At 48.4% G+C, this 23256-nt stretch overlaps 1 protein-coding gene across 2 annotated transcripts; it reads left to right on the forward strand.

Moving 5' to 3' along the window:
* The first annotated feature begins 494 nt into the window (after window positions 1–494).
* On the forward strand, window positions 495–23171 carry GGT7 (gamma-glutamyltransferase 7). Of its 2 annotated transcripts, none has more exons than XM_032858823.1 (15): window positions 495–799; window positions 6773–7008; window positions 7385–7536; window positions 8781–8898; window positions 9735–9802; window positions 10014–10087; window positions 10393–10589; window positions 12648–12735; window positions 14304–14431; window positions 14600–14688; window positions 16747–16896; window positions 17015–17132; window positions 17823–17960; window positions 19104–19196; window positions 22440–22502. In XM_032858823.1, exons 1-15 carry the CDS (start codon window positions 631–633, stop codon window positions 22500–22502), a joined length of 1881 nt encoding a protein of 626 aa, XP_032714714.1. In that variant the 5' UTR covers window positions 495–630. The 2 variants fall into 2 exon arrangements, with proteins under 2 accessions (XP_032714714.1, XP_032714713.1); XM_032858822.1 differs by having other exon boundaries at window positions 505–799; window positions 19104–19203; window positions 22440–23171.
* Window positions 23172–23256: the final 85 nt, after the last annotated feature.

Raw genomic sequence — 23256 nt, forward strand, 5'->3', positions numbered from 1 at the left:
GGTATCTCTAAGTGAAGAAGCAGTGTGGGGATGAAGCAGGGGTGGGGCTGAGGTTGCGCGGGAAGGCGGGGTCTCTTGAAAGAGGAGTCTGGGGTCGGAGGAGGAGTCTGAGATCAGAGTAGGATCTAGGAGTCCAAAGAGGGGTCTGGGGTCCAAGGCCAAGTTTGTGGTCCGAGTTTGGAATCAAAGACAAGATCAAGGGTCGAGGCCAGATCTGCGTTCAGTGGAAGGATCTGGGGGTTGAGGAGAGAGTCTGGGGTCTGAGGCGGATTCTAGCTCAATCTGGAAGGAGGAAGAGGTTTGGCCCCCGGGCTGCATTAAAGTGTCCCAAGCCACTAAGGTCGCGCTTGCAGCGCTCTTCTCCATCCCTCCCCCACAGCCTCCGCGCTTTCTCCAGGACCCGCCGCCCTTCAGGTTCTCGGTGTACACGGCACTCCGCCCACCTGCCGGTCCACTGCAGGCTGACAGCGCTACGCGGAGGGGTGTTCAAGCAGAGCCCGACGCCAGCGGGGGATGTGGTGAGGCGCCCCCTCCTGGCAACCCAAGAGCTCAGGCCCCGCCCTCCACCCGCCCCCGCCCCCGCCGCACCACTTCCGGCAGGCGCTGCGTTGCTGGGGGGCGCGGGCGAGGATGGCGGCGGAGAACGAGGCCAGTCAGGAGAGCGCCCTGGGCGCCTACTCGCCGGTGGACTACATGAGCATCACCAGCTTCCCGAGGCTGCCGGAGGACGAGCCCGCGCCCGCGGCCCCTCTGAGGGGCCGCAAGGACGAGGACGCCTTCCTGGGAGACCCCGATACCGGTGAGGCCCGCTGGCCCCGTCCCTGCCCCCTGGGACGTCCCCGGTCCTCCTTCATCTACGCGGAGCATCACCTCCAGCTTCCATCTCCCTAATTCATCCCCTTGCTCCTGGACCTCTCCCTCCTCCCTTGTCTCCGTTAGTTATCTAGTGGGGATGGAGATGCATTTCTGCCTTGGAGGCTTAGGATGCGACAAGGGTGAATGATGCCAGGAACTGCAACAGCAGGGTTTGGGGTTGCCTCTGGGGAAGAACCAACTAATACGGAAGGAAGGTTGGAGGGGAGATACTAAGGAACAGCTGTGATCACCCAGAAGAGGCCGTCCCTTAGTCACAAAGAACAGGGTAGGAGAAACCAAGTCAGACTGCAGCAGGATGGTTAAGGCTAGGTCTTGAGAAGAACTTCCCCACAGCCAAGGGTTGTGGGAAGGAGAGACCTTAGCTGAGAATCTCTTCACATCCCGGGAGGGGTAAGGAAAATATGATTTACATCTCTCTGTAAGCGGTGGATATTGGGAGACAGGGGGATGGACTGCATGACCTCTTAGAGTCCTTGGGGACCAGAGTGCCTTCCTTGCCCTGTGGATTACCTCACCCCTCCCGGAGCCATGGATCAGGCCAGGGTGTTAGTAAGGTACCCTGCCCCCTACGAAGCAGGCTCTAGAATTTTGCTGTGTTCTCAGCCTTTGAAGGGACTACAAAGGGTGGGAGTAGGGAGGGGGGCACAGAGCTTGGGGCAGACCTAAGGGCCAAGAGCTCTCTGAGCATTTCTTCCCTAGGGCTCTCCCTCCTATCCATGTGCCCCAGCTCTATCCTCTTCTCCATTTTTCATGCTCCATCCCCCATCCCTCTTTTCCTCAACGTCACTTCCTGGCATTAGAGCATCCCTGTGCTTCACTCTTCCTCCCGGTGCCTGCACTTGAGCCCTCTCCCTTACCAGCCTGGCAGATCCTGCTTCTCTGACCCAGCCTTCTCTAGCCTGACCCTTCTGTAGCTATTCCCAGCCTGACAGCCCCAAACTCTTTCCCCCTTCACAATTTTCCAGTCATCTGGCCCTTACTAGCAGCCCTTGCCAGCCTAACTAGACTGTAGCCTACCTGGAGGGAAGAGTATGGAAGGCTGGGGAGGCTTATGGGTATCAGATATCCAAGCTGCAGGTCAAAACTTCTTTTCCAGAGAGAATAACCCTGGAATAGGGAAAGTAGTGGAAAGATGTGTCCTGGTGGATAACAGCCTGAAACCAGGACCTTTTTCCAGGGGTCAGGAATGCTACTTCTGGTTCCAGCACTGCCTTGACTCTTTGTATGACAGTGGGCACATCTACCCTGACCTGGGCCTCAGGTTCCTCTTCCAGCTCTACTGGGAATGCCTATCTCTCCTCACCTAGAGATTGGAAGCCCCTGACATGTTTTCTCCTGGCTTCCTATAAATGACCTAGCAATTATCAAGTCTGTGATTATTTGAGCAATCAAGTGGTTACTCCATATCTCTAAGCCCTATGAAGACAGGATTGTGACTGTTTTTTCGCCATCCTTTCTCCAATGTCCAGCACAGTGCTAAGTGCTCAATAAAAATTGTTGAATAAATAAAGGCATGAGAGAGATCTCAGGATGAAAGAATAGCAGGGGAGGGAGTTCTCAAGCCTCAGGGAGTACCTTGGAGAATTACGACAGGTTCTGCTCTCATCTTTACAAAAATCCAGCAGAGACCCCTGTCGCCTGAGTTTCTGGGAATCTGTACCTTATGCCACGGTTGTGCACTAATGTTCCAAGGACCCTTACCATCGTATCTATGTAGTCATTTCAAAGCTATGTCTCAGACCACTACTTCTAAGCCTCAAGTTTCCTTTAACCAGCTGGACTAGCCTGTTGACTGACATGATCTCCTATGTTCTCAACCTGGAGGTACTACTTACTAATGCTGCCCTATCCTCTTATCCAGTACCTTGGTTGTGCCCAGCTAGCCTCTAGCCTGCCACTCCCCAGAACCAAATTCCAGCTACCCCACAGGAAACCCTCTGGAAAATGGTGACCACTTCAAAGTTGGGAAGATTCTTGACTCTCTTCTGAGCTCCAGGTCCATGAGTTCCTCTCTGTCCCAGGCATTGGCCTCTAGATGTCCTACAAGTGCCTCACCTTCAGGATGTACTTTGCTGAATTCATCTCATCCCCAAACCTGCCCTTCCCCCAGTGTCATTCTCAGTTAATAACACTGCCGTTCATCCAATCTCCAAGGTAGAAGCCCAGAAGCTACCCATGACTTCCTTCCTTCCTCTTACTTCCCAAAGTGATCAGATGCTCTCTGTCCTCCTAAGTATCTTGCAATCCATCTCATCATCCCTGCCATCACCACTGGAGACTAAGCCCCCATCTTCTCTTACCTGTATTACCCATAGGCTTCTAGCTACTCCCTGCCCCCTCCCTGCCCCCACCCCACCAACCCTAATCTATCCACCACCCTGAACTTCTGATCATGTTATTCCTTGGTTCAAAAAAGTCTTTAATGATTCTGCCCTTAAGGGAATAAGCAAGCCAGGGATGACCTCAGTTTCCAAACAAGATCTCTCTCCTTATCTCTAGAATTGCCAAGGCAACTCTGTTTAGGATTCTTCTGTCATAAACTCAGTTAAAACTGACCTAATCTTAAAAGAGAATTTTATTGCGTAGCATAACTGAAAAATTCAGGGATGTGGGGCCTGAGGCATAGCTAGATCAAGGTACCTAAAAAGGAATTGGCTTTTGTCTTTTGCTTTGCCTTCCTTTTTATGGTCTTCATCTTCAGACCTTTCATTCTGTAGGAGCAAGATGCGTCCAGTAGCAGCAGGTTTACACTTTACCATTTTAATAATCTGAACAGAAAGAAAGTGTTTCTCTTTCCCATTAGTTCCAGCAATAGAACTAAGTTTGAGTCTCACAGACCTGGTGCTGATCACATACCTGTCGCTGAACCAGTGACTGTAGAGACGTACCTGTTATGGGCTAGGCCTAGGTCATATACTCACTCTGGACAGGAATGAGTGAATAAGAAATGAGAGAGAGGAGATAGTGTTTTGAAATGGAAAATTGATTGGAAATGGCATCTAATCAAATAAAAATCAGATGCATACTAGGCCAGTTGCTTCCAGACAACTCCTATTGGTGTCCCACAAATTTAGAATTACCAATATTAAACTCATTGTCTTTCTCCCAAAAGACTTGTTTCTTCTGATTCCAAACTCACCTTTTCCCAGTGTCCTGCTGTTGCTTTTACACATCAGTAAAATCAATGGTATTATTGCCCTAGTGCTTACACAGTAGAGTACTCAGTAAATGTTTTTGTTGAATAAATGAATAACTTAATGATTGGCTGATGGGATAAAAAGTCTTGAATAGGTTCAACTCTGATAGAGCCATATCACTTCCCCTCTTGGTCCCTCATGGCTGATTAGAGAAAACAGATTTAAGGACAAGTACCTGGAAGTATCAGCTAGAATTAGCTTGTAAGGTTGGTTTTTGAACGTGGAAGTGACTCCTGATACCTTGTGGAGCAATGGAAGACAGGTTTTTGAGTTACTTTTGCTTCTGCCATTTATTCATTTTATGACGTTAAATGGGCAAGATCGCCTTTTCCAGCCTTAAATTTCCTCATCTGTAAAATGGAGAGAATAGGCCTATTTCAACAAGTTGTGGGAGTGCTTCAATGAGGGGAATGTATGGAAAGTGCTTGGAATATAGTCACCATCAATAAATGTAATTTCAAAGCCATTTTCTGCACTTCTTTTGAAACCTCTTGGGACCAAGGAGAATTCTTTGCCTGCAGTAGGTATTTAACATGTTTGTTGAATGAATTCCAGTTTTTTTATAGACTGTGTGGTGCTGAGGGGTAGAGGCAAGCATGATCAGCTGAGGGAGGCTTCCAGAAGACAAGTTTCTTTTTTTAAATAAAAATTTTAAAGTAAATTACATGTTTATGGTTCAAAGGAAAAAAAAAAAAGAGAGAGAGAGAATACAATGAGGAAAAGTAGAAGTCCTCTTCTCCATTCCTATCTGTGCGCAATTTTTCCTCTTTATTTAAAAATATGTGTGTTAATTTGGGAGCGCCTGGCTGGCTCAGTCTGTGTAGAGTACAACTCTTGATCTCAGGGTTGTGAGTTTGAGCCCCATGTTGGGTGTAGAGATTACTTAAAAAAAAATAAATAAAATGTTATATATGCATTGATTTTGAAAAAAAATATATATATGTACTAAAATTTTCAAAGAAAAAATTCTCCTACCCCATCTCATTCCCACCTTCAGTATCTTTCCCCAAAAGTAACCACCGTAAATATTTTCTAAAAGTTCTCTGTATATGTATGTGACATATATGTATGTGGCTTCTTATTTACACAAAAGAGGGGAGTGTGGATTATAAAGGGCCTTGAATGCCAGGTCAAGGAGCTTGGATTTTTATAATGTTGGTATTGATGAACCATGATAGTATTTCAAACAGGAAAATCTAATAGTTTTCAGCGTCATCCCACAGACTTTTTAAAGGGGTTATACTCCTAGTGTATAGTAGCAAGTGCTCAAAAAATATTTATTGAATGAATGGACTTTTTAAAACACATTGTACATACACAGCAAGGGTATTAAGGTCAAGGTACCAGACGATTTCTTTACTTTTCACAAATACACAGGACCTTTAGGGAACTGGTTTCAAGGCTAATATAACCCAGAGGAGGGAAACTATGGGAGGGAGGGAAGAGGGTCTCAGCCCTGGCCAAGGTGGAAAAGGAATGGAAATAACTAGAGGGTGCAGGTAGACATCGTCTCATGGAATCCTTATACCCATTTGGCCAGTTAGGGATTAGCTCCAGTATTAGGATGAGGAAAATGAGGCTCATGACTTGAAGTGACTTATTCATAGTCACCCAACAAGTAAGGGGCTTTGAGGTCTCCCCTGTCTCCACTCTTACTGTCCTTAGACTCATTCTTCAGAGAGCAACCAGAGGGATCTTTTTAAAATACAAAACAGATGGCTTCTGGTTCTTGCTTAAAACTCTGAAATACCCTTCCATGGTTCCTAGGATTAAATCCAAGCTTCTCACAAGGCCCACAGGGCCCTGTGCACCTGGCCTTGCCTCCACCATACTATTCTTTCCCCTTGTTCACTACACCAGAGCCACCCAGGCCTCAGTTTTGTTTGTTTTTTTCCTACTGCACCAAGCTTATGCCTACCTTATGGCCCTTTGCACCTACTGCTCCTTCTTTCTGGAACACTCTACACACTCACTTCTTGGTCTACATATGGCTAGCTCCTCATCCCTTAGTTCTCAGCTTAAAAGTCACTTCCACTGAGAAGCCTTGCCAAATCCCCACTAAGCAGCCCCCGACACACACCCATTATTTTCTATCGTTCCATCCTTCTTTTTCTAAAAGCACTTGCTGCAAGTTGTAATGATATACTCCTTTGTTTACGTGTTTCTTTTCTTCTACTGGTCTGGGAACCTCATGAGGGCAGAAACTGTCTATTCCTTTCTCCTAGGAGCTAGCGTAGAGACAGACCCATAGCAGACCCTCCATATTTGTTGAGTGAGTGAATGGACAAGCCAAGCAAGATTGGAAGCCAGGGTCTGTCCATTCAGTTTATGTAGCTACTTCCTTGCCACAGCAGGCTGGGCCCCAGCTGGAGCAGGATCTGGTTTCTAGGGAGGGCCCAAACCCCCTCCATTCCAGGAAGTGTTTGTCCTAGGTCCTGAGTGGGTCTCAGGTCTCAGAAAGTTTGGCATAGGGGCCAGACATCCAGCCCCCTGCCTAGCAGCTGAGGGCTCCTGTCTCTACTCAGCCAGGACTTCCCCCGACCTCTTCTGGGGTGCGTTGGGGAGACACCAAAGGGCGAGCAGTACTGTCTAGTGGGGTTTGCTTAATGGGGCGGGGAGAGGGGTGAAGCCAAACAGCACCCCGGGGGGGGGGGCAGGGCCAGGTAAGGTGCCCAGACCCACCTGGTTGCTGCCGGCAGACCCGGACTCCTTCCTGAAGTCAGCGAGGCTGCAGCGGCTGCCATCCACATCGTCGGAGATGGGCAGCCAGGACGGGTCCCCACTGCGGGAGACGCGCAAGGACCCTTTCTCCGCGGCAGCGGCCGAGTGCTCCTGCCGCCAGGACGGACTCACAGTCATTGTCACAGCCTGCCTCACTTTTGCCACGGGTGTCACTGTGGCGCTGGTCATGCAGATTTACTTCGGAGACCCTCAGGTAAGGGGGTTGGGGCTGGCGGACAGGAGAAGGAAACTGGCAAAGAGGGAGGGGGAAAGCTCTTGAGACCGTGGGAATTGAATTGCTTGGATTGCAGACTGGCTGAGTGGGGGAGGGAGCCAGCAAATGTTAAGGAGAGAGGGCAATGGGACGGGAGAGGAAGGTCCCAAAGGGAGGAGCTCAGGGTATGAATGGGACAGAGCAAGGAAGGGATCTGATCATGTAAGAGGCACTGGAGGCGATCTAGGAAGAGTTTAAGGGACAAGAAGGCGGAACTCCCACTCCTGACACCAGTGGAGGTTCTGGGGTTGGTGGAGGTGCCTTAAGGAGGCAGAGGTCTCCTACTGCCCCCACCTGGTCCACTTTCCCTTCCCAGATCTTTCACCAGGGTGCCGTGGTGACTGATGCCGCCCATTGCACGTCGCTGGGCATCGAGGTGCTCAGTAAACAGGGATCTTCTGTGGATGCCGCTGTGGCAGCAGCCTTGTGTTTGGGGATCGTGGCTCCGCACAGTTCTGGCCTAGGCGGGTAAGGCGCTCCCAGCTGTGGAGGTTGGGGTCCCCCAGGCCTACTTCTGTGTCCTGGTCTGTAGGCCTCATGTGGGGGTCTTCGAGTTTGACCAGAGGGGCAGCTGGGCCCTAACTCCTTGCATTTTGTCTTTCTACACCCAATTTTACTCCCTTCTCCTTACATGGAGTCAGAGGAGGTGTTTTCATAAGCTTGTTGTTTGTTTGTTTGTTTTTTCCTTAACTCGGTGAAGGCTTTTATAAACCATAAAGTAAGGTGCACAGGTGGGGGTATACTGTCACTAATTAAGGCAGGAATACTTTAACTTTTAGGGTTTACAAATTCTTAAAACAAATCCTGTGAGCATGATGAAAGCTATGGACCCTCCATCCTCCAAAAATACACCACAGGCTGAGAACTCTTAAAACAGATTATAAACCGGCCACACATAGACCATACCTATCATACAGATTAGTTTGGTTTCCACACTTATAATTATTAAAAATTTGTTTACTATTATTAAAAAGTTGAGAATTTTCATAAAAATCCAGATTTTTAATATCTCTGGAACCATCTGAAGACCTGGTAACACTGGGCCCACATTCCCACATGGCTGCAATTATCTGGAGCTGAATAGCATGACAGGAGTTGTGCTGTCCAATTGGCCATAGTTCCTACCACTCCCTATTGTTTATCTGTCCTGCCTTCCCTATTATGTTACTTGGCCGCAGGCCAACCATCTCAGATGCAGCTCCCATCTTAGATGGAAACAAGCCACAGAAAAGGGACAAGCTGACAAAGTCCGTATCTTGGCTCCTGCAAGACCAGTCCTGCAGGACCTACCAAAGAAGGTCCCCTTTTGGTTGTATACAGTCCATCCTTACATAATTCAGTCCTGGGAGAGGGAGCCGGGGCATATGGTGGAGGCAGGTGCAGGAAGCTGGCCAGGGTCCAGCTGTGGTCTAGGGTGGGGACAGGAGGTAGAACATCTTGCCCTTCCAGTCTCTGGGTTTTCCCTAATCAGGGATTAAAGTCTCCAGTAACAGGCCAGAAGAGGTCCATGGTCTCTGGGCCCCCAACCCCCTTGATTTCATTCCCTACCCTCATATAGTGGCTAAGTCTCCAAATCCCTGCTAGAAGGGGCTCAGACATCTGACTCCTGTGACAAACAGCCTACAGCCATCACCACTGGGGATGAAAGAGAGGCAGGTTAATTGTTTAGAGAGGTAGTACCTTATCAACCTCTCCTTCTGTGTCTCTCCCAGTGGGGGCGTGATGCTGGTCCACGACATCAGAAGAAATGAGAGCCACCTAATTGATTTCCGGGAGTCTGCACCAGGGGCCCTCAGGGAAGAGGCCCTGCAGAGATCCTGGGAAACCAAGGTGGGGACCCTGGTGAGAAGAGAGAGTCCAGGGGTGGTCTCCCTTCACTGCCCTTCTGCTAACCCAAACATTACTTTGCTGAGTAGTTATTATGGAAGTGAGGAAAAGAATGAAGCAAGACACTCTTAAAGCTATGAAGGAGATAGTCCCCCAAATAAAATAATGAACCAAAAGATCGTATGGTTGATAATGGGGCAGTACAGTAGCACCTTACTTCCCTGGCAAACTGACCTATCATGATGCCTGAGCAGCCTGAGAGTTTGCAAAGTTCCTGAACTATAACTCACACATTTCATTCGAAGCCTGTTGACCATAACTTTCCCAGCACACAGCATATTGGGAGATTAAGGAGGAATTGCAAAAGGCAAACCCACTATCCAGAAAAAATTGAATAACTTGGAAAAATAGATATTTGGTGCAGTGGCAAAAGCCAAACACATGCCTGAGTTATCACAGCTGAGTAATGGTGATGTGATCATGGAAAGGTTAAATGAAAGTCCCTTGTCTATTATTTTAAAAGGTAGGAGTAGATAAAATCCAATGTAGACAAGTTTCCATCTAAATTTCCATCTAAACCTCTTAAAAGGGTTTGCTTAATTTATAAATCGCTCAACTATGATAGATAAAGGAAGCCTTTCTGCATTTGCTGATAGTAAGTCAGGGAAATGGGAGGGATGCCTGCTTGGGGAGAGCTTGTCCCTCCTCTGGGATACTTGGCCTGTGTCTTTCCCCTGTGCCAGCCCCCATCCCTGGCTTGGGGCTCTGCGGAGTTCAGCCCAGCCCCCCCCTTCCAGTGACCTGGTCTCCTCTCTCCCTCGCCTGCCCGCCTTGCCCAGCCTGGGCTCTTGGTGGGGGTCCCCGGAATGGTGAAGGGGCTACATGAAGCTCACCAGCTCTATGGCAGGTAAAGACCCTCCCCCTGGGGACCAGGGGCCTCTGCCTGCATCTCTCCTTGGGTGGCCTTTTCCTACCATCCTGGATTCTTTCCTTCCCAACTCCCCCTCCTAATATCCCCTTCCCTTGCCAGGACTCTCCTTCCCAGGAACCCCCTTTCCCCCAGGACCCCTCCTCCTCCCCCCAGGATCTCCTCCACCCCTGCTCTCCGGCCCCCCCAGGCTGCCATGGTCCCAAGTCCTGGCCTTCGCAGCAGCTGTGGCCCAAGATGGCTTCAACGTGACCCAGGATCTAGGTCAGTGGGGCCTGTGGGTGGGGGAAAGGCATGAGGTTGATGGGAGGGGGAAGGGGAACCTCTAAGATTTGGGGCCCAAGCCAGAAAGCACCTCTCTTTCATTTGCTCCTTTAGCTCCCTCCCCACCCATCCTACCTCATAGGGATGCAGCCTCAAATGAGGGGATATGAGAAGGGCCCATATACACCCCCCACCTCCCCCATAACATGCTCCGGGGGGGGCTGGAGCTCTTAGGGCCAGCCACTCTGCCGTCTCACCTGTGGCGCATCTCAGCCCCCCGCACAGCTTCCCGTCCTTACTTACAGCCCGTGCCCTGGCCGAACAGCCTCCGCCCAATGCATCTGAGCGTTTCCGTGAGACATTCCTGCCATTGGGCCACCCGCCACTACCGGGCTCACTGCTGCGTCGGCCTGACCTGGCCGCAGTGCTGGATGTGCTGGGCACCTCCGGCCCTGCCGCCTTCTACGCAGGAGGCAATCTCACACTGGAGATGGTGGCCGAGGTGAGCACTTGGGGAGTCCCCCTGCCCTGAAGGACCCCACTGCAGGGACATCTTCTTCCCTTTCCTTCCCTGTCTGTCTGTCTTTCTACATAAATGTACTGATGATTCCATTTACTTAAGATTCTCTAATGGACAAAACTAACTTCCGGTGGCAGGAATCAGATCTCTGGTTGTTTGGGGTGGGAGTAGTTGACAGGATGCAGCACAAAGGACCCCAGGGATGATAGAGCTGTTCTATCTTGACTGAGAGAGGTGTCCTTGGGCCCCCCAGGGCTGGTGCCAACCTGTGCAGAGCCTTGACCTGTCTCTCCCAGGCCTGGCAGAGACCCAGGATCAGCCTCAGCTTTCCCGAGCCCACAATCCCACCCTGCTCTTGGGTTCACTAGGGACTGAGGGAAACCTTCCTTCACTGGTCACTATCCGGACTGGAGATATTGACACAAGGGCTTACCAAACAACCCCAAAGACTCTTAATCTGAGATAGTAATGGCTTCTGAAAACTGTTGTCAGTAATTCAAAACTCCAAATGGATAATTATTTTCAAGGTAAGGATACACGAACCAACTCTGTGATTCTCTCATCTGTACCATTGGGGTGATTATATGTTTCTCTGCCATATGGTTGTGGGAATTGAGTTGGTCCATCATTCATTCTACATTCCCAGAGAGCTGTTCTATGTCAGAACCTATGCTGAGTCCTAGAGGTATAGCTATGTGATAAATGCCCATCTCAAATGGACTTAACTGAGAAGTCCAGCAGAGTACTGGTTGTAGGTCTGCTGGGTCCAGAGCTCCATCCACATTGCCAGGCTGTGGTCTGTCTCTCTCTTTCTGCCATGACTCTACTTTCGTCTGTTTGAATTCACTCTCTATCAGATCCTCTCCACACCTGCTCCCCACCAGCCATCCTTCCAGCAAACCATCCCAGAGAAAGAACATTTCTCATTCCAATAGTTAAAGCAAAAGCCTCCAGGTTATGTCTCATCAGCCTGTTATAGGTCTCGTGACTATTCCCAAACTTCCCAATAGGTCTCGTGACTATTCCCAAATTACTGGCATGGAAAAGGAATGTTCTGATTAGCCACACCTGGATCTTCTGGAGAAAGGGGAGAAGGAGACTCAAACAAAGACTATATAAGCTTTAAAGGAAAAAAAAAAAAAAAACAACCCAAAGTTGAACACACACGAGCTAAGAAATTCAGTGTGTAGTTCACTGTGGGTGGATTAGACGTCAGGGGTTTCAAGTACCAAAAAATTTAAAAAATAAAAAAAAGAGAGAGAGAAAGAGAGAAGATTCCTAGTGGTTATGCTAATTTAGAAATGAAAATTACCATGCTGGAAATGATGAGCCCATTGATTTGTACAAAATTGGTTCATTGGTCAGTAGAGTGCTTAGTTATATCCAATGAGAGTCATTCCTATCAGGATCATCCAGAGTTCATGGTTTGGGAGTGGATTTAGTTAATTGTAATGAAGTGAAGAATCCAGTTTTGATATCTTACAAGCAAATTCTTGTGTAAGTAGAAAATGTTCCTTTTTCTTTTTCAAGTAATCTCTACGCCCAATGTGGGCCTCGAACTCAGGACCGCAAGATCAAGAGTTGCATGCTCTACCAACTGACCCAGCCAGGCATCCCAGAAAATGTTCCTTTTACATAGGCAGAGAAGGTAGTATGTTCAAGGCCATGGAGTCAGGTGTTCAGAAACTGTAGGTCACTCCAAGTGGCTGTACAGAGCTCACCCGGGAATAGCAGGACATGAAGTGGGAGAGGTGGTGGGGGCCAGATCACAAAGGGCCTTGGATGCCGATCTAAGGAGGTCATTCAAAGAATGTCTGATACATAGCAGGTGCTCAGTGTTTGTGCTTTTTCCCCTTCCTTTTTCCCGGGGTACCCAGGGCTAGTGGGGTCCCTAAAGGCCATGATGGAAATTGCAGAAAGCACAAAAGTTACAAACATCAAGTCTGTCTTTGATTCAGACATATACCATAGGCCAAGCCCATATGCCCACAGTTTTGGTGTGTGGCTCACAGCTGTGGTGGGTCATTCTCGCCCCTGCAGGCCCAGCACGCAGGGGGTGTCATAACTGAGGACGACTTCAGCAACTACAGTGCCCTCGTGGAGAATCCCGTGTGTGGCGTGTACAGAGGTGACCTCTCTCTCAGCTATCAGGGTCCCTGCTCAGGAGAAGCCTCCCAGTCCATGGCCACCTCCTTTTGGCCTAGAGACTCCTCCTCATTGTTCAGGAGAGAAACTGAGGCAGTGAGCTTGCCTGGGCACCCAACTGTTGAAGCAAGCCAGAGCTAGCCCACCTTCTAAAGTAGTTGTGGGGTCAGTTACCCCAAGTATTTAGGATATGGGGTGGGAGGTTTAGTCAAAGGCTCAGGCCTGAGAGTTGGGGTTCTGGTCATAGGTTTTCTTGATTTGGGCTCTCTGTTGCCTCAGCCCCACTCCCAATGTCCTGTATTTCCTAAGAAGAATTCATGAGTCCATCTAGCTTCATATTGAACAAACTTTTCAAGACAATTATAGACCTGTCCCCTCATTGTTTCAAAAGGAAACTGAGGCCAAAGGATAGAATGGAACTTAACCTAGCAGTCTCAAACCAGCGAGGAGCCCAGAAAGCTAAACTTTTGACATGGGTGAAGTCCATATTTGCTGAAGTGGTGGGTTCCTGGGTCCCTCAGAAGGTTCCCAGGTTCTCAGATTCTCTCCTCTCTAGGAGGTCTGGATCACTTCAAGCCCCAGAAAAGTTCCCCTCTGAGTTCGGGTTTCCAGGACTCAACCTCTAGCCTGATTATTCTACCAGAGGTGATGGCATATGGAACAGAGGAAGAGCGTAGCTTTGGAGCCAGGAAGACCTGGGTTTGAGTACCAGCTATCCCATTCACCTTGAATAAGTCACTTTCCACTTTCCACTTTCCACTTTCCATGGTTCCCTCCTGAAAATGGAGATAATAGTGGTGCCTACCTCTCAGGGCCCCCATGAAGATTTGAAGAGATGATGTTGATCAGAGTGGATACTGAATGCTTATTTGATTTTATGTTTCTCCTCCCCAGCCTGGGTTCTCTTGGCAATGCCAGTAACTTGAGTGCTCTGGGTTCCCTTTGTCTCCTGTAAACTTGGACCAGCTGCATCTCTGTGCCTCAATTTCCTCACCTGTAACTTGAGGATGATAACACTACCCATTGTGAGGATTAAATGAGTTAATTAGTTAACGTTATGCGTCAGGTATTATCATTATTACTTCAATGTCCAAACATCAAATAATAGGAGCCTCAAATAGCAAGAGGAGGTTGTCACCCCCAAGAAGTTTTGGGGGTCATGGGACCATAAGAGGCCCTGAATAGTATTCTGGCCTGTGGTGGGAGCTAAAAGGAGACACATGATAGGCCAGGAATTTAGACATCTGGACACCTGTCCCTGTTCTGGCTACAGTGTGACTCTGGGCAGACTACAGTCCTCTTGGACCTTAGTTTCCTTGTGCAGAAGAGGAAAGTGAAGGCCAGTGTTCTAGGTTGTAGTCCTGGCCCTGCCCTTGACTTGCTGAGAGAACTTGTGTGGGTCCCTTTGCTTCTCCGTGCTTTGCCTCTCAAGGCAGATTCCTTGTCTGATGAGGGGCCAATGCAGTAGTCTCAGTCTATGTGATGGTGGAATGTGGAGATGCTTTGACCCCTCCCCTGCCATCCAGTCATTTCTTTTTTTTTTTCCTCCAGGCCACCTGGTTCTCAGTCCCCCTCCCCCGCATACGGGTCCTGCCCTCATCAGTGCTCTCAACATCCTTGAAGGCTTCAATCTCACCACGCTGGTGTCCCGGGAACAGGCTCTTCACTGGGTGGCAGAGGCAAGGCCAACCCCTCCATCCTGCCCTGGGTCTTGGTATACTGGGAGTGGGAGGATGGGCTAATGCCATAGGACAGGACTAACCTCCAAGTTTTCTCACATGAGGATCATTAGCGTGGGTGCTGGGAGGAACCTGGCAGCCTCTTCCACACTCCTGTTACATTTTCAGACCCTGAAGATTGCTTTAGCCCTGGCCAGCAGACTGGGAGATCCTGTCTACGATTCTACCATCACTGAGAGCATGGATGACATGCTCAGGTGGGTCCCAGGGCAGGACCCTCAGCGTGGCAGAGGTGGTGGTGGGTGTGAGGAAAGGATCAGATGAAAAGCAGCTGGTACAGCAATAAGACAGGGAGTCCCAAGTCAATTTCAGCTCAGTTATACCTCAGTGTGACACTGGTTGCCTCTCACAGCACTTACCTCAGTTTCCCCGTTTGTATGATGAGTTAGTATGCATCACTTGGCTCTTAAAACTTTCTGACTCTAGCAGGGCACATATCTGGGCCCACCTGTGCCCCCTTTTAAGTGGAAAAAGAAAGCTTAAGAACAATGAAAAGTCTCCAAGCAAATACCTGAGGTGATGAGGATTTTTACCATAATGTCTCTACATTAGCAGCATAACACTATAGTAAGATTGTGGGCTGTGGTCAGACTGACTCAATTCAGATCCCAGCTTCACAATCCACTAGCTAAGCAGCATTGGGCAAGTCACTTAAATTCTGTCTCATTTTATACAAGGGGGCCTGACAATAATGGTGCCAACCTCACAAGCTTGTGGTAAGGACAAAATAAGGTCATACGTGCAAAACACGTTGTGTGGCACATAATAAATATTCAACAAATAGTATTAGTAATTGGCAATACGGGTGGGTAAGAATGGTTGCTCTTTGATTGCTACTCTGACTGACTGAAAGGCTAGCTAAGGGCAAAATCAGAACCCAAAAATATAGTTAGCATAAATTTGTAGTATTACTCAAACAACTCTATGAATAAGTTGAAAACAATGAAACTAAAATGAATAGGTTATAATTAAAAAGCAAAAAAAGCAACAACCAAAAATAGTAAGCAGTTCAAGGTCACAAGGATCAGGGCTAAAAGCAAAGCCTCTGTCCCCCCACCCAATCCACTTGAAACAAAGCCCTCTGTACCACTTCTGCATGGCCTCCACAAAATTTGTGGTTGAAAACGGAATGAAAGTCTTCAGTAATCCGTGGTAACTTGTCACTCTAATGAACTAGAATCACCAAACTAACAGTCATTAAGTAAGAAACCCTCAGCCAAAATTTAAAAGATCTGGAGAATTTCATGTTGTTTTCAGCCTAGCTCTAACACACACACCCCTATATTAAATTCACCCAAGTAATTCTTCCAATAGTTATTAAGGGTATACTGTATGTCAAGTCTTCCTGTGCCTTGCAAAAGAATTCTAATAGTAGATAAGATCCCTGTATACAAAACCCTCCTCTGACTAAACTTTTTTTTTTAAAGATTTTATTTATTTATTTATTTGACAGAGAGAGAGAGAGAGAGATCACAAGTAGGCAGAGAGGCAGGCAGAGAGGAAGGGAAGCAGGCTCCCTGCTGAGCAGAGAGACGGATGTGGGGCTTGATCCCAGGTCCCTGAGACCATGACCTGAGCTGAAGGCAGAGGCTTAACCTGCTGAGCCACCCAGGTGCCCCTGACTAAACTCTCCATAAAACTTCAGTTCGAGGGGCACCTGGGTGGCTCAGTTGTTAAGCCTCTGCCTTCAGCTCAGATCATGGTCTCAGGGACCTGGGATCAAGCCCCACATCGGGCTCTCTGTTCAGCAGGGAGTCTGCTTCTCCCTCTCCTCTCTGCCTGCCGCTCTGCCTACTTGTGCACTTTCTATTTCTGTCAAATAAATAAATAAAATCTTAAAAAAAAAAGACTTTATTTCAAAACTACAAACATTAGGTTAAATAAATTCTGTTTGTTCATTCAAAACAAATATTATCTGAGCATCCACTATGCCCCAGGTACTTTCAGAGAGAAGATTAAGTGAGTAAATAAAGTCAAATAACTAAGACTCTTGATTTAAACACTAAATAAAAGTTGGCTCTAAAAGAGAATCTGGATAACACCTAAACGAACCCAGTCAGTTCAGCAATGATTTCCTGGATGTTTCCCGTGTGCTCAGAATGAGAGATTTTGCTCTCACAGACCTAATAGTTCTGGGGCAGGGTGTGGGGGGAGGGAGACGTTAATCAAATAATTGCACAAACAGACATCACTGTGTTAGGTGAGGTGTAATAAGAGCCTGCTGTGTATTAATCTCCTACCCCTTGTCTTTTCAGCAAGGTAGAAGCCGCCTACCTCCGGGGCCACATCAATGACTCCCAGGCGGCCCCTGCCCCACTCCTGCCCGTCTACGAGTTGGATGGGGCTCCCACAGCTGCTCAGGTGCTGATCATGGGTCCTGATGACTTCATTGTGGCCATGGTCAGGTATGCCAGCTCAGACACAGAACCCGGCACTGGAGATCATCTGGACCAGGAAGAGGTGGGAGCCAGGTGGGAATGAGGGTGAACTCAGGGCTTACCTGGCTCCAATCTCTATCCCCAGCTCCCTGAACCGCCCTTTTGGCAGTGGCCTCATCACCCCCTCAGGGATCCTGCTCAACAGCCAGATGCTAGACTTCTCGTGGCCCAACAGGACTGCTAACCACTCTGCGCCCAGCCTGGTAGGGCCTTGCATCCCTCCTCCCCGGGGGACCTTGAGGCTAGGTAGGAGGTATAGCAGTATGGCTGCTCCTCCCTCCCTACTTCCTCTAGGAACTTCTAGTATAAAGAAAAGGAGCCTAATCAAAGTGTCTCCTTCACCTGCAGCCCAAGTCTGCGGCTTGGGTCTGAAGAAACCTCATCCCATTCTGTCCCTGTCTCACTGTGTGACCTGGGGAAAGTTTGCTCCCACTCTCTTGGCCTCAGTTCCTTCATCTGTACAATAAGGATATTAGCCCTCATCTGATGCTTTGGCACTTTTCAGTGCAGTGGTCTATGATTTTGTGATGGTGAGCTGATTGGCCTCAGCCCTCTTGTTAGTCAAGGGAGGAAGAAGATAGGAATTCTGGTCTAGTTGGAGGCCAATACTCTTACTCTCAGGGCATGCTGGGGCCCTGCCAGGACAGTGAGAGATAGGGATGACCAGGGTGGAGATTATCCTCTTCTTCCCTTTAGCCATTTGTCTTGGCTTGGTACCCTCCCCTTGCACCCATGGTAGCCCCATAACAACTCAGTGGGTCCACATCCACCCCAGTTATCCAGGGACCCTGCCTGTTTCATAGACAGCAAATTGTGGCCTGGGAAGGGACCAGTCTCCCATGAAAAGCTGCCCCACCTGTTATCTCCCTGTGGTCTCGGTGCTCTGACAACAGGAGAATTCGGTGCAGCCAGGGAAGCGACCACTGTCTTTCCTGCTGCCCACCGTGGTCCGGCCAGCGGAGGGACTCTGTGGGACCTACCTCGCCCTGGGGGCCAGTGGAGCTGCCCGGGGCCTCAGCGGACTGACCCAGGTGAGGTTTCTTCCATGGTAGGCACTTTGTGGCCAGCAGCCAAGCTGTGGCCTAAACTGTAGGTGCCCTCGTGTATCTGGCTTGGTCTCATCCCTAGCTCAACAAACATAGGCGGAGGCTGATGTGACAGGCCTATCCTGGGTACTGGGGGCATAGGCTGTGCTGAGTTTCTTAGCCAAAATGGAGCCCTGAAGCTCCCTGTCCTCTAGGTTGGATGGGCAATCATGGGTTGGTGGAACTAAGAGGTGATTCAGCACCTGGGCTGCCTAGGTCTGTCAACCTCAAGTCCCATGATGCCTCTGCTCAGCATCTGAAGAGACAAGCAGCCCTCTTTAGAGTCTGATTTTGAAAGGAAGTGTCTACTCTCCAGAATGTCTCACAATAGTTACACAAACGTTTTTGAGCACCTGATATATGTGCCAGGCACTTACATTGGCAGGTGGTGAGTTAAGTAACCTGAGCTTTGGAATCAGACAGTCCTGGGCCCCAACCCAGGTGCTGCCAATTTCCAAGTGCATGATGGGACTTTCTCTTAACCTCTCTGAACCTCAGTCTCCTCATCTGTAAAATGGATACAGAAACAACAGCTAATCTTTATGGAGTTCTACTAAGCACCAGGCATGGTGTTACATGTGCTTGCTCTTTTAGCCTTCCCAACATTGGGAGAAATCCTTATTTCCATTTTGTATATGAGGAAACTAAAGCCCAAAGAGGTTAAGAAGTTAGGTCCAGTTGAGTAAGAATGGGCAGAGAGTTTGTTTTGAGAGCATACCCACACTCCTAACCTCTAAGCTAAAAGTACCCATGCTGTGCCCTAGACTACTCCTGCTGTTAACCCAGTCCTGGTCAGGGAGAAGGGGGGAGAGCCCCGGGTCAGACACAAGAGACTGACTGCTAGTGGGTACCTCTTCCTTGGCTCTCTCTGAGCTCTAGAGTGAATTACTTTCCCTTTCTGGCCCTCATTTTATCCCTGTACGAAATGGGAACAGTCATTACAGGCCTGCCTGTCTTGAGGCTGTTCAGATAATACTCCTAGAATAAGGGTTCCAAAGAGTAAGAAGTCTGGCCCAGGGGTGAGATCTGGGGAATCCTGAATCCCCATCCCTGGGGCAGCCCTGACTTCTACCCCTTGGCTGCCCACAGGTTTTACTGAATGTTCTGACCTTGAACCGGAACCTGAGTGACAGCCTGGCCCATGGCCGTCTGCATCCAGACCTGCAGTCCAACCTCCTGCAGGTGGACAGTGAGTGCAGAGCAGAGATCCCCATGGGGTGGGCAAAAAACCGGGTAGAGAAAGGGGCTCCTCCCAAGGGTGTCCCTGCCTCCACCAGCACCACTGCTGCCAGTGAATCTTCGGGCTCTTCCAACTAACTCCTTTGGGACGGTGAAGGATCTGGGGACTGGAACCAGATCTGTCATTTACTGCTTGTGTGGCCTTGGGAAATTCATGTCTCCGCTCTGAGCCTCAGTTTTCTCATTTGTAAAATAAGATACGGTTTTCATTCTGCAAACCATTCATTCATCAGTTTGTATGGAATACCTACACTGTGTGCCAGGCATTATCTTAGGTGCTGAGGATATGGCATTTACAGACAGAGGAAAATAAATAATCAAAGCAATATAAGAAAGTAAAATAAGTGCTCTGCAGGCTGACATAGAGACTGACTCAGTGACTAGGGAAGTCTTCTCTTTGGTGACATTTAAGCTGAGATCTGAAGAGTAGGAGGGAACCCACCGTGCAAAGAACTGGGGCACGTTTTGTAGGCGAAGGGAACAGATGCAAAGAATTCAGGGCAGAAATGGGCTTGGCATGTTTTAGGAGTAAAAAGTAGACCAGGGTGAGTGAGAGTGAGATGAGGCCAGAGAGGCAGGTAGGGGCCAGGTCATGGACCTTGTAGATTACAGTGAGAAAATAGACTTTCCTCTAAGAAAGGTGCCTAATTTTAGACACAACTTAATTTTGTAAATGGGAAAGTATGTACAGCTTTGAGGAATTTTTATTACAACAGACGATGTATTATGCAAGTTCAAAAGGGATAGAACATTGAATGAGACATGGTTCTTGCCTAGTTGGTATTATCATCCGCATTTTACAAAGAAACTGATACGCACAGAAGTTAAAAATCAGTCAGTGAGTGGCAGAATTGAGATTAGAACATATACCTAGCTGATACCAAAGACTCAATTTTTTACCGCTTATCTCCTAGATTGAAGCACGTTAGAAGTCACAGACCTAAATCCTCAGCAGTCACACCCTGTGGTCTGGCTGGTAACACTCTGGATCTGGCGTGATAATAATGAGGTTATCCCAACTAATAACTTCTGATCTCTCCTGAATGTGGGGCTCTATGATGCTAAGTTACTTGGGCCAGGGTAGAGGGGATGGTTGGATTTGGTTCATCCTAGCCTCCCTTAAGGAGCTCACAGTCTAAGACAGGAACATGAGGAGTAGAGGCTTAGAGAAGGGAAAGTTCATCCACTAAGGGCTATGGGCTGGGTCTTGAAGTATGATTAGGTATTTGGCATGTCCAGAACCCAGAACATTCTGGACAAATTGTCAAAAGCCAGAAAGAATGGCTCAGAAAGCAGCCAGGAGTCCTGCTGGCTTCTAGAAACAATGTTTCCTAAATTTCAGAATTTATCCAGCACCTTCATGAATTTTGCCACATTTACACACCATCTGAGCCATTATTTACATATGTACCTCTATAAATGGACTTCCTTTTCAGTGTAAGTGTATTTTATTTATTTTTTATTTTTTTAAAGATTTTATTCATTTATTTGACAAACAGAGATCACAAGCAGGCAGAGGGCGAGGCAGAGAGAGGTGGGGAAGCAGGCTCCCCACTGAGCAGCGAGCCCGATGCGGGTCTCGATCCCAGGACCCTGAAATCATGACCTGAGCCGAGGGCAGAGGCTTTAACCCACTGAGCTACCCAGGTGCCCCATAAGTGTATTTTAAAGGTAAATCCAATATCATAATCACCCATGGAAAAGTAGCATCATTTGCCACAAATAAAAGATAAATAGCTACTACAAGGCAACTGTTTGTAGATCTTCTGTGAATATGGTGCCCACAGAAGGCTCTGAGCCCTGCTCTATTGAAGAAGGAGGTTAGAAATGTTAGGGTCCAGACTAAAACTTAGTCCTTGCCATCATCTAAAGGATTGAAAATGAACTGTAAAGGAAAAACATGTTTGACTTGGTGATTCACTGCTATTCAGTGTTATATCTTTACCTCAAGAACTACCCTAAATTATCCCATCTGCAGAAGTAAGAAGGCCAGATCTTTATTGAGAAGCAGTAAGAGGTAAGGTTACAGGGCTTATCCTGGAGGTTCTTGGTAAGAAGCATGGGCTTATCCACTAGACTGGAGATGGGATAGACCTGAAATGTTTTATTTAGGGGAAATGGATTGAAGGGGGGATAATTTAATTTGGGGAAACAGAGGCAACTAGGATAAAGGACCAAGCAAGAAATGGCGAGGGCCTGAACTTACATAAGGAGGGTGGGGATTTCTTCATTTATCCATGTAAAGGTAATGAGGATCAGTGGCCAACAAGACATCCTTGCCTTCAAAACGCTTATAATCTAATGGAGAGGGACATAGTAAATAAATGAATAAGTAAACAAGTAGTGATAAGTACTTAGAAAGAAAACAAAGCAAGGTGAGGATGACAGGGCTGCCATTTTAGATAGCGGTCAGGGAAGTCCTCCTCGAAGATTGGAATGAAGTAAGGAAGCCGGTTTTGTGACTTTCTAGGAGGAGAGCATTCCAAATAGAATTTGTGCAAAGCCCTGAGGCAGGAGCATATTTGGCCTACCTGAGGGACAGCAAGGAGGCTAAAGGAGAGTTAAGGGAGAGAATGGAAGGAAGTGAGGAGAGGAGTTTAGGGAGGTAGTGAGGTCCCAGATGATGTTGTGCCTTAGACGCCTTGGTAAGGACTTTGGATTTTCTTCTAAGAGTCATCAAAGATGTAGGAAGTTTTTGAGAAGGGGAAGTGAGTGGTCTGACTAATGGCTTAAGAGGATCCCTTTGTCTCTGTGTGACTAGGCTGCAAGGAAGCAGGACTGGAACCAGAAAGACCAGTCAGTGGGCTATGCAGTAATGGCTGCATTTTGGCTATCCTGGCAAGTAATGATGGCAGCTTGGCCTAGGCATGTGGCGATGAAGAGCCCATAGCCCTTTCTTTCAATATTAAGAATGAAAATATGTTATTGATTACGTACTATATGCAGTATTCTGATCTCTGTGCTTTTTGTATTTTATCTCTTTAAATCCCTACAACAACTTCATGTGGTAGGTTCTCATATAATCCCCATTTTATGCATGAGGAGGCTGAGGCTCAGAGAGGCAAAGCAGTTTGCCCAAGGTCATACAGTGGTCATCCAGGACCGAGACTCAGGTCTGACCGTGGGACTCCTGAGCCCGTGCTCCGAACACTCTGAATGTGTATATGTTGGGGGGATGGTTTTCAGGTGAGTTCACAGAGGAAGAGATTGAGTTCCTGGAAGCCAGGGGTCACCATGTGGAGAAAGTAGATGTCTTATCCTGGGTCCACGGCAGCCGGAGAACCAACAACTTCATCATTGGTGTGAAGGACCCTCGGAGCCCAGACGCAGCTGGAGCCACCATCCTGTAGAGCAGCGGGGTGGGGCGGGGGTCTCTGTTCCCCCGCTTTGCATGTTCCTAGAGTCCCTCCTTCTCCCAGGTTTGGTCTCGGGGGACCCCAGGGATGCCCTAGATCATGGGCCAGAAGGGATACTTAACAAACCCTATCCCAGAGTAACTGGAAAATTCTCTAACCAGAAGCCTGTGGTGGTGGTGGTGGTGGTGGTGGTGGTGGTGGTGGTGGTGGTGAGTGTCAGTGTCCACAACCGGGCAGACAGTTCCTTGAGGAGTCAGGCTGTCTGTCTGTCTCCTTTCCCTCAGCCATGCTGGCCCTGAGCTTAGGGATGTGCTTGCAAACCCTTCTCAAGGGTCGTCACAACCCCAACATCTCCAGTCTGGCCTGACCTGGACCTTGTCTTCCAGCTCCCTTCTCCTGTCCCCAGCCTCATTTCTTAAATGACTAGGATTTTTTTAATGGACCATCCTGGGGAGGGGGTGCTCCTCTCTTCCTCCCACCAAGTTGAAGTGGGGCCTTGCATCTGGGGGGGAGCAGGTTGTGGGTACGGGTGGGGGTGGGGACCAGCTCAGGGGCTTCCATTTGCAAAGGGGAATTAAAGAAAGACTATTGCTTAACCACGGCTCTGGATTGATTTGTTTGGCTGTGTTGGGAGTGGGAGCAAGTGA

This window comes from Lontra canadensis, unplaced genomic scaffold, assembly GCF_010015895.1.
Source record: "Lontra canadensis isolate GAN:19392208 unplaced genomic scaffold, GSC_riverotter_1.0 scaffold16, whole genome shotgun sequence".
Classification (NCBI taxonomy): Eukaryota; Metazoa; Chordata; class Mammalia; order Carnivora; family Mustelidae; genus Lontra; species Lontra canadensis.